This window comes from Procambarus clarkii, unplaced genomic scaffold (assembly GCF_040958095.1).
Source record: "Procambarus clarkii isolate CNS0578487 unplaced genomic scaffold, FALCON_Pclarkii_2.0 HiC_scaffold_155, whole genome shotgun sequence".
NCBI classification, from domain to species: Eukaryota; Metazoa; Arthropoda; class Malacostraca; order Decapoda; family Cambaridae; genus Procambarus; species Procambarus clarkii.
The window spans coordinates 787,786-798,336 of NW_027189188.1; the positions used below are offsets into that span (position 1 = coordinate 787,786).

At 52.6% G+C, this 10,551-nt stretch overlaps 1 protein-coding gene across 1 annotated transcript; it reads right to left on the bottom strand.

The window, feature by feature from the left end:
* Positions 1 to 2,450: 2,450 nt before the first annotated feature.
* LOC138361048 (peptidyl-prolyl cis-trans isomerase-like) lies at positions 2,451 to 10,523 on the bottom strand. Its single transcript, XM_069320524.1, has 3 exons — positions 10,417 to 10,523; positions 4,452 to 4,631; positions 2,451 to 4,335 (listed from the first exon to the last, which is right to left on the bottom strand). Exons 1-3 carry the CDS (start codon positions 10,465 to 10,467, stop codon positions 3,823 to 3,825), a joined length of 744 nt encoding a protein of 247 aa, XP_069176625.1. The 5' UTR covers positions 10,468 to 10,523; the 3' UTR covers positions 2,451 to 3,822.
* Positions 10,524 to 10,551: the final 28 nt, after the last annotated feature.

Here is a 10,551-nt window from a genome sequence, read left to right on the forward strand (position 1 = left end):
GTAATATCACAACACACCATGGACCAGTATGGTAATATCACAACACACCATGGACCAGTATGGTAATATCACAACACTCCATGGTCCAGTATGGTAATATCACAACACACCATGGACCAGTATGGTAATATCACAACACACCATGGACCAGTATGGTAATATCACAACACACCATGGACCAGTATGGTAATATCACAACACACCATGGACCAGTATGGTAATATCACAACACACCATGGTCCAGTATGGTAATATCACAACACACCATGGTCCAGTATGGTAATATCACAACACACCATGGTCCAGTATGGTAATATCACAACACACCATGGTCCAGTATGGTAATATCACAACACACCATGGTCCAGTATGGTAATATCACAACCGACCATGGTCCAGTATGGTAATATCACAACACAACATGGACCAGTATGGTAATATCACAACACACCATGGTCCAGTATGGTAATATCACAACACACTATGGTCCAGTATGGTAATATCACAACACACCATGGACCAGTATGGTAATATCACAACACACCATGGACCAGTATGGTAATAACACAACACGCCATGGACCAGTATGGTAATATCACAACACACCATGGTCCAGTAAGGTAATATCACAACACACTATGGTCCAGTATGGTAATATCACAACACACCATGGACCAGTATGGTAATATCACAACACACCATGGACCAGTATGGTAATATCACAACACACCATGGACCAGTATGGTAATATCACAACACGCCATGGACCAGTATGGTAATATCACAACACACTATGGTCCAGTATGGTAATATCTGAACACACCACGGTCCAGTATGGTAATATCACAACACACCATGGACCAGTATGGTAATATCACAACACACCATGGACCAGTATGGTAATATCACAACACGCCATGGTCCAGTATGGTAATATCACAACACACCATGGTCCAGTATGGTAATATCACAACACACCATGGTCCAGTATGGTAATATCACAACACACCATGGACCAGTATGGTAATGTCACAACACACCATGGACCAGTATGGTAATATCACAACACACCATGGTCCAGTATGGTAATATCACAACACACTATGGTCCAGTATGGTAATATCTGAACACACCATGGACCAGTATGGTAATATCACAACACACCATGGTCCAGTATGGTAATATCACAACACACCATGGACCAGTATGGTAATATCACAACACACCATGGTCCAGTATGGTAATATCACAACACACTATGGTCCAGTATGGTAATATCACAACACACCATGGTCCAGTATTGTAGTATCACAACACACCATGGACCAGTATGGTAATATCACAACACACCATGGTCCAGTATGGTAATATCACAACACACTATGATCCAGTATGGTAATATCACAACACACCATGTACCAGTATGGTAATATCACAACACACCATGGACCAGTATGGTAATATCACAACACACTATGGTCCAGTATGGTAATATCACCACACACCATGTTCCAGTATGGTAATATCACAACACACTATGGACCAGTATGGTAATATCACAACACACTATGGTCCAGTATGGTAATATCACCACACACCATGTTCCAGTATGGTAATATCACAACACACTATGGACCAGTATGGTAATATCACAACACACCATGGTCCAGTATGGTAATATCACAACACACTATGGTCCAGTATGGTAATATCACAACACACCATGGTCCAGTATGGTAATATTACAACACACTATGGTCCAGTATGGTAATATCACAACACACCATGGTCCAGTATGGTAATATCACAACACACCATGGACCAGTATGGTAATATCACAACACACTATGGTCCAGTATGGTAATATCACAACACACCATGGACCAGTATGGTACTATCACAACACACCATGGTCCAGTATGGTAATATCACAACACACTATGGTCCAGTATGGTAATATCACAACACACCATGGTCCAGTATGGTAATATCACAACACACTATGGACCAGTATGGTAATATCACAACACACCATGGTTCAGTATGGTAATATCACAACACACCATGGTCCAGTATGGTAATATCACAACACACTATTGACCAGTATGGTAATATCACAACACACCATGGACCAGTATGGTAATATCACAACACACCATGGACCAGTATGGTAATATCACAACACACTATGGACCAGTATGGTAATATCACAACACACCATGGTCCAGTATGGTAATATCACAACACACCATGGTCCAGTATGGTAATATCACAACACACTATGGACCAGTATGGTAATATCACAACACACCATGGTTCAGTATGGTAATATCACAACACACCATGGTCCAGTATGGTAATATCACAACACACTATTGACCAGTATGGTAATATCACAACACACTATGGACCAGTATGGTAATATCACAACACACCATGGACCAGTATGGTAATATCACAACACACTATGGACCAGTATGGTAATATCACAACACACCATGGTCCAGTATGGTAATATCACAACACACCATGGTCCAGTATGGTAATATCACAACACACCATGGACCAGTATGGTAATATCACAACACACCATGGTCCAGTATGGTAATATCACAACACACCATGGACCAGTATCGTAATATCACAAGACACCATGGACCAGTATGGTAATATCACAACACACCATGGTCCAGTATGGTAATATCACAACACACTATGGACCAGTATGGTAATATCACAACACACCTGAGTGATTGTGAGGTGATGGTGATATAGCAGTGATAGTAATATAATAGTGATACTGAGGTGGTCATATGACAGTGATAGTGAGGTGATGGTAATATTGCTGTGATAGTATAGTGGTGATATAGCAGTGATAGTATAGCGGTGATATAGCAGTGATAGTATAGTGGTGATATAGCAGTGATAGTATAGTGGTGATATAGCAGTGATAGTGAGGTGATGGTGATATAGCAGTGATGGTGCAGTAGTGATGCTGTAGCAGTGATAGTGATATATCAGTAAATGTAAGGAGGGAATATCAGTGTGAGGTGATAATGCAGAGAAAGTGAAATGATGTTGATGTAGCAGTGACAGTGTTATGTGATAGTGGGCTGTTGGTGATATAACAGTGACAACAGCTGTCATATAGTGACACCAACAATTTGTTACTCAACATGGTCATTATTTGACCCCAAGTGCGGGCCCTGAGGTGATGGTGATATATAGAGGTGATAGTGAAGCAATAGTGATACAACAATGATAGGATACAGTACTGAGAAGATATAGCATTGATGGTGATACAGTCGTGATTGTCAGGCATATGATACCAAAGTATATATACCAAAGATAGTGACGTTATGATGATATAGTGATAAAAGTCTGTCCTTAAATTACATAGGCATCAAAACAGGCAGTCCATGGTGATGCAAGTGTGATGGTGGTGGTACAGTGAACTAGAGTGGTAGCACAACACCACAGTAGTGATGGCGGTGGTACTGTGAACTAGAGTGGCAGCACAACACCACAGTAGTTGTAACAAACTAGGCTGTTGTAAAGATGGTGGTGGTACAGTGAACTAGAGTGGCAGCACAACACCGCAGTAGTGATGGTGGTGGTACTGTGAACTAGAGTGGCAGCACAACACTACAGTAGTGATGGTGGTGGTACAGTGAACTAGATTGGCAGCACAACACCACAGTAGTGATGATGGTGGTACAGTGAACTAGAGTGGCAGCACAACACCACTGTAGTGATGATGGTGGTACAGTGAACTAGACTGGCAGCACAACACCACAGTAGTGATGGTGATGGTACAGTGAACTAGAGTGGGAGCACAACACCACAGTCCACCACAGTCACCTCCGTAATGTCACTGTGGTTGACTGCCGCCCTCACCACATCCAGGCCGCTCACCACATCACCGAAGACATCTGGCCACTGGTCACCATCCTGGAGGTCCCAGGTGGTGATGGCGAACTGGGCACTCCTGGGATCCCCCGGCCCACCCCTGGCCCACACAGCTCCTGCCCGGGCTGACTCCCGGTACTGCCCCTGGAGGTCAGGCAGCAGTGGGGCTCCTCCCTTACCATCATTACTCTCGTAGTCTCCGCCCGCCACCCACTTCCCCGGCTGACCCTTGTCCCACACCTCCAACAGTTTAGTGTTGCGGTAGGTGTGGCCCCGCTGGCCCGTACACAACAACACAAACTGTCTGGCCAGCAGAGTGTCAGGGGTCAGCCGGATGGTGACCCGCCCTCTTGTTGACCCCGCCCACCCGAGGTCAAGGAATGCCAGGGTGCAGGAGGGCTCCAACACGCCCACAACCTCACTCTCCTGCAGAAAATGAAATAAATCATGCTGATAACTGTACAACAAAATGTTATCATATTAGTTATGATAACTCAGTAAATCAGTAATGTCAGTAAGACTAGTGGGTGTAATAAAGTAACCTGGAGGGTGTGGGCGTGGGCGGGCGTGGGCTGACGCAGGAGTGGGTGGAGGTACAGCTGTCCGTCTTGTAGAGTTATCCTGGCGGAGCGGCGGCCATCTTGGTCTTCCTGGACGGCTAACACCCGGCCAGCCTCCACCAGCCTCTTGACGGGCTCCCTCATCCTGCGGAGGTCCTCAACCTGCGGACAGTGTCAGCCCCATTATCACCTGTGGTCAGTGTCAGCCCCATTATCACCTGTGGTCAGTGTCAGCCCCATTATCATCTGTGGTCAGTGTCAGCCCCATTATCACCTGTGGTCAGTGTCAGCCCCATTATCACCTGTGGTCAGTGTCAGCCCCATTATCACCTGTGGTCAGTGTCAGCCCCATTATCACCTGTGGTCAGTGTCAGCCCCATTATCAACTGTGGTCAGTGTCAGCCCCATTATCACCTGTGGTCAGTGTCAGCCCCATTATCACCTGTGGTCAGTGTCAGCCCCATTATCACCTGTGGTCAGTGTCAGCCCCATTATCACCTGTGGTCAGTGTCAGCCCCATTATTACCTGTGGACAGTGTCAGCCCCATTATCACCTGTTGTCAGTGTCAGCCCCATTATCACCTGTGGTCAGTGTCAGCCCCATTATCACCTGTGGTCAGTGTCAGCCCCATTATCACCTGTGGTCAGTGTCAGCCCCATTATCACCTGTGGTCAGTGTCAGCCCCATTATCACCTGTGGTCAGTGTCAGCCCCATTATTACCTGTGGACAGTGTCAGCCCCATTATCACCTGTGGTCAGTGTCAGCCCCATTATCACCTGTGGTCAGTGTCAGCCCCATTATCACCTGTGGTCAGTGTCTGCCCCATTATCACCTGTGGACAGTGTCAGCCCCATTATCACCTGTGGACAGTGTCAGCCCCATTATCACCTGTGGATAGTGTCAGCCCCATTATCACCAGTGGGCAGAGTCAGCCCCATTATCACCAGTGGGCAGAGTCAGCCCCATTATCACCAGTGGGCAGTGTCAGCCCCATTATCACCTGTGGTCAGTATCAGCCCCATTATGACCTGTGGACAGTGTCAGCCCCATTATCACCTGTGGTCAGTGTCAGCCCCATTATCACCTGTGGTCAGTGTCAGCCCCATTATCACTTGTGGTCAGTGTCAGCCCCATTATCACTTGTGGTCAGTGTCAGCCCCATTATCACCTGTGGACAGTGTCAGCCCCATTATCACCAGTGGGCAGAGTCAGCCCCATTATCACCAGTGGGCAGTTTCAGCCCCATTATCACCAACGGGCAGTTTCAGCCCCATTATCACCTGTGGTCAGTGTCAGCCCCATTATAACCTGTGGTCAGTGTCAGCCTCATTATCACTAGTGGTCAGTGTCAGCCCCATTATCACCTGTGGACTGTGTCAGCCCCATTATCACCAGTGGGCAGAGTCAGCCCCATTATCACCTGTAGTCACTGTCAGCCCCATTATCACCTGTGGTCAGTGTCAGCTCATTATCACCTGTGGTCAGTGACAGCCCCATTATGCTGGACCTGTAGCTCCAGCCCCCCCCCCTACTGGCAGGGGGTTGGTGCTGGACCTGTAGCTCCAGCCCCCCCCCCCTACTGGCAGGGCGTTGGTGCTAGACCTGTAGCTCCAGCCACCCTCTACTGGCAGGGGGTTGGTCCTGGACCTGTAGCTCCAGCCCCGCCCCCCTCTACTGGCAGGGGGTTGGTGCTGAACCTGTAGCTCCAGCCTCCCCCCTCTACTGGCAGGGGGTTGGTGCTGGACCTGTAGCTCCAGCCCCGCCCTCCTCTACTGGCAGGGGGTTGGTGCTGAACCTGTAGCTCCAGCCTCCCCTCTCTACTGGCAGGGGGTTGGTGCTGAACCTGTAGCTCCAGGCCCCCTCTACTGGCAGGGGATTGGTGCTGGACCTGTAGATCTAGCCCTCCTCTACTGGCAAGGGGGGTTGTTGCTAGACCTATAGCTCAAGCCCCCCCTCTACTGGCTGGGGGTTGGTGCTGGACCTGTAGCTCCAGCCCCCCCTCTACTGGCAGGAGGTTGGTGCTGGACCTGTAGCTCCAGCCCCCCTCTACTGGCAGGAGGTTGGTGCTGTAGCTTTAGCTCCAGCCCTCCTCTACTGGCAAGGGGGGGGGGGGGGGGTGGTCCTGCACCTGTAGCTCAAGCACTCCTCTACTGGCAGGGGGTTGGCCCTGGATCTGTAGCTCCAGCCCCCTCTAGTGGCAGGGGGTTGTTGCTGAACCTATAGCTCAAGCCCCTTCTCTACTGGCAGGGGGTTGGTGCTCCACCTGTAGCTACAGCCTCCTCTACTGGCAGGGGTTAGTGCTGGACCTGTAGCTCTAGCTCCCCTCTACTGGCAGGGGGTTGGTGCTGGACCTGTAGCTCCAGCCTCCTCTACTGGCAGGGGGTTAGTGGTGGACCATTAGCACCGCTAATGGCAGGGAGGGCCCTCCTCTCCTGGCACCGGGTTGATGCTCGACCTGTAGATCCAGCCCCCTCTACTGGCAGGGGGGTGGTCATGGACCTCCAGCAACCCTGTACTAGCAGGGGATTGATGATGGACCTGTAGCTCCAGCCCCCTCTACTGGCAGGGGGCGGTTGGTCCTGGACCTGTAGCTCAGCCCCCCCCCTCTTCTGGCAAGGGGTTGGTGCTGGACCTGTAACTCCAGCCTCCCCCCTCTACTGGCAGGGGGTTGGTGCTGGACCTGTAGCTCCAGCCCCCCCCCCTCTACTGGCAGGGGGTTGGTGCTGGACCTGTAGCTTAAGCCCCCCTCTACTGGCAGGGGGTCGATGCTAGACCTGTAGCTCCAGCCCCCTCTACTGGCAGGGGGTTGGTGCTGGACCTGTAGCTTAAGCCCCCCTCTACTGGCAGGGGGTCGATGCTAGACCTGTAGCTCCAGCCCCCCTCTACTGGCAGGGGGTTGGTGCTAGACCTGTAGCTCCAGCCCCCCTCTACTGGCAGGGGATTGGTCCTGGACCTGTAGCTCCGGCCCCCATCTACTGGCAGAAGGTTGGTGCTGGACCTGTAGCTCCAGTCCCTTCTCTACTGGCAGGGGGTTGGTCCTGGACCTGTAGCTCCAGCCCCCTTCTCCTGGCAGAGGGTTGATGCAGGACCTGTAGCTCTGGCCCCCCTGTACTAGCAGGCGATTGATGATGGACCTGTAGCTTCAGCCCCTTCTACTGGCATGGGGTTGGTCCTGGATCTGTAGCTCCAGCCCCCCCTCTACTGGCAGCGGGTTGGTGCTGGACCTGTAGCTCCAGCCTCCCCCCTCTACTGGCAGGGGGGGGTGGTGCTGGACCTGTAGCTCCAGCCCTGCCCCCCTCTACTGGCAGGGGGTTGGTGCTGAACCTGTAGCTCGAGCCTTCCCCCTCTACTGGCAGGGGGTTAGTGCTGAACCTGTAGCTCCAGGCCCCCTCTACTGGCAGGGAATTGGTGCTGGACCTGTAGCTCCAGCCCCCTCTACTGGCAGGGGGTTGGTGCTAGACCTGTAGCTCCAGCCCCCCTCTACTGGCAGGGGGTTGGAGCTGGACCTGTAGCTCCAGCCCCCCTTTACTGGCAGGAGGTTGGTGCTGTAGCTTTAGCTCCAGCCCTCCTCTACTGGCAGGGGGGGGGGGTGGTCCTGCACCTGTAGCTCAAGCACTCCTCTACTGGCAGGGGGTTGGCCCTGGATCTGTAGTTCCAGCCCCCTCTAGTGGCAGGGGGTTGTTGCTGAACCTATAGCTCAAGCCCCTTCTCTACTGGCAGGGGGTTAGTTCTGGACCTGTAGCTCTAGCCCTCTCTACTGGCAGGGGGTTGGTGTTGGACTTGTAGCTCCAGCCCTGCTCTGTTGGCAGGGGGTTGGTGCTGGACCTATAGCTCAAGCCCCTTCTCTACTGGCAGGGGGTTAGTTCTGGACCTGTAGCTCTAGCCCTCTCTACTGGCAGGGGGTTGGTGCTGGACCTGTAGCTCCAGCCCCCCCCCCTATACTGGGAGGGGGTTGGTGCTTGACATGTAGCTCCAGCCCCCCCTCTACTGGCAGGGGGTTGGTGCTGGACCTGTAGCTCCAGCCCCCCCTCTACTGGCAGGGGGTTAGTGTTGGACCAGTAGCTCCAGCCCCCTTTCTACTGGCAGGGGGTTGGTGCTGGACCTGTAGCTCCAGCCCCCCCCCCTCTACTGGCAGGGGGTTGGTGTTGGACTTGTAGCTCCAGCCCTGCTCTATTGGCAGAGGGTTGGTGTTGGACCTGTAGCTCCAGCCCCCCTCTACTGGCAAGGGGTGGGTGCTGGACCTGTAGTTCCAGCCCCCTTCTACTGGCAGGGGGTTGGTGTTGGACTTGTAGCTCCAGCCCTGCTCTATTGGCAGAGGGTTGGTGTTGGACCTGTAGCTCCAGCCCCACACTACTGGCAGGGGGTTGGTGCTGCACCTGTAGCTCCAGCCCCCCTCTACTGGCAGGGGGTTGGTGTTGGACTTGTAGCTCCAGACCCCTCTACTGGCAGGGGGTTGGTGCGGGATCTGTAGCTCCAGCCCCCTCTACTGGCAGGGGTTTCGTGCTGGACCAGTAGCTCCAGCCCTCCTCTACTGGCCGGGGGTTGGTGATGGACCTGTTGCTCCAGCCCAACTCTACTGAAAGGGCGATGGTGCTGGACCTGTAGCTCCAGCCCCCCCCCCCCTCTACTGGCAGGGGATTGGTGCTGGAGCTGTAGCTCCAGCCCCACTCTACTGACAGGGGGATGGTGCTGGACCTGTAGCTCCAGCCTCCCCCCCTCTACTGGCAGGGGGTTGGTGCTGGACCTGTAGCTCCAGCCCCTCTCTACTGGCAAGGGGTTGGTGATAGACCTGTAGCTCCAGGACCCTCCTCTGGCAGGGGGTTGGTGCTGGACCTGTAGCTGCAGCCCCCCCCTACTGGCAGGGGGATGGTGCTGGACCTGTAGCTCCAGCCTCCCCCCCTCTACTGGCAGGGGGTTGGAGTTGTACCTGTAGCTCCAGCCCCCCCCCTCTACTGGCAGGGGGTTGGTGCTGGACCTGTAGCTCCAGCCCTTTACTGGCAGTGGGTTGGTGCTGGACCTGTAGCTCCAGCCCCCCTCTGCTGGCAGGGGGTTGGTGCTGGATGTGTAGCTCCGGTCCCCCTCTACTGGCAGGGGGTTGGTGCTGGACCTGTAGCTCCAGCCCCCCTTTCCTGGCAGTGGGTTGGTGCTGGACCTGTAGCTCCAGCCCCCCTTTACTGGCAGTGGGTTGGTGCTGGACCTGTAGCTCCAGCCCCCCTTCTACTGGCAGGGGGTTGGTGCTGGACCTGTAGCTCCAGCCCCCCCCCCTCATCCCTCTACTGGCATGGGGTTGGTGCTGGCATTGTTGTGGAGTTCGTTGGCAATTTTAAGGCTTCAGTTTCTTCGTACCCAGCAGTGGTCTGATTTGGTTCCTCTCTTACTGGATTCAACGTCCTCCCAGCGAGCATAAGAAATATTGCTGGAACAACCGTACACATTTAAGTGGAAACTAGATTGTTTCCCCTAAGGAGTGCTAGATCAACCGGGCTGTGGTGGATATGTGGGCCTGCGGGCCGCTCCAAGCAACAGCCTAGTGGTCCAAACTCTCTCAAGTCAAGCCTGGCTTCGGGCCGGGCTTGGGGAGTAGAACAACTCCCAGAACCCCATCAACCAGGTATACTTTTTTGGAAAGGTTGGTGGAGTGTCTCCCGCTCTCTGCGCCTCTGTGAGTGGGAGCCAGGATCCCGGGTTCAATAGAGGATCACGGGTTCAATCACCATGCAGGCCAGAAATGGTTAACATGTTTCCTGTTGCCTTTCACCTGTTGCCTCTGTTCACCAACCAGTAAATATTTATCCAGGAGTTAGGCAACTATTGTGGATTGTATGTTAAGGAAAGTCAGTAGTTGACCTTGGGGAACCCCGATAAACCTAAGAACAGGCTTCCTCTCCTCAAAACTCAACTCTTTATCTTGTGATATCACCTATGAGAGAAAATAAAAAACTTACTGTTAATTGCTTCTGGGGGATCTCTCCAGTGATTTCCTGAACTTTATCCATGATGCTGGAGGCTGAGTCTCCCAGGTGTACGGGGTCAGCTGTGGCACCTGTCTCTGTGGTCATCATCTCCAGGGCCTCCCTGAT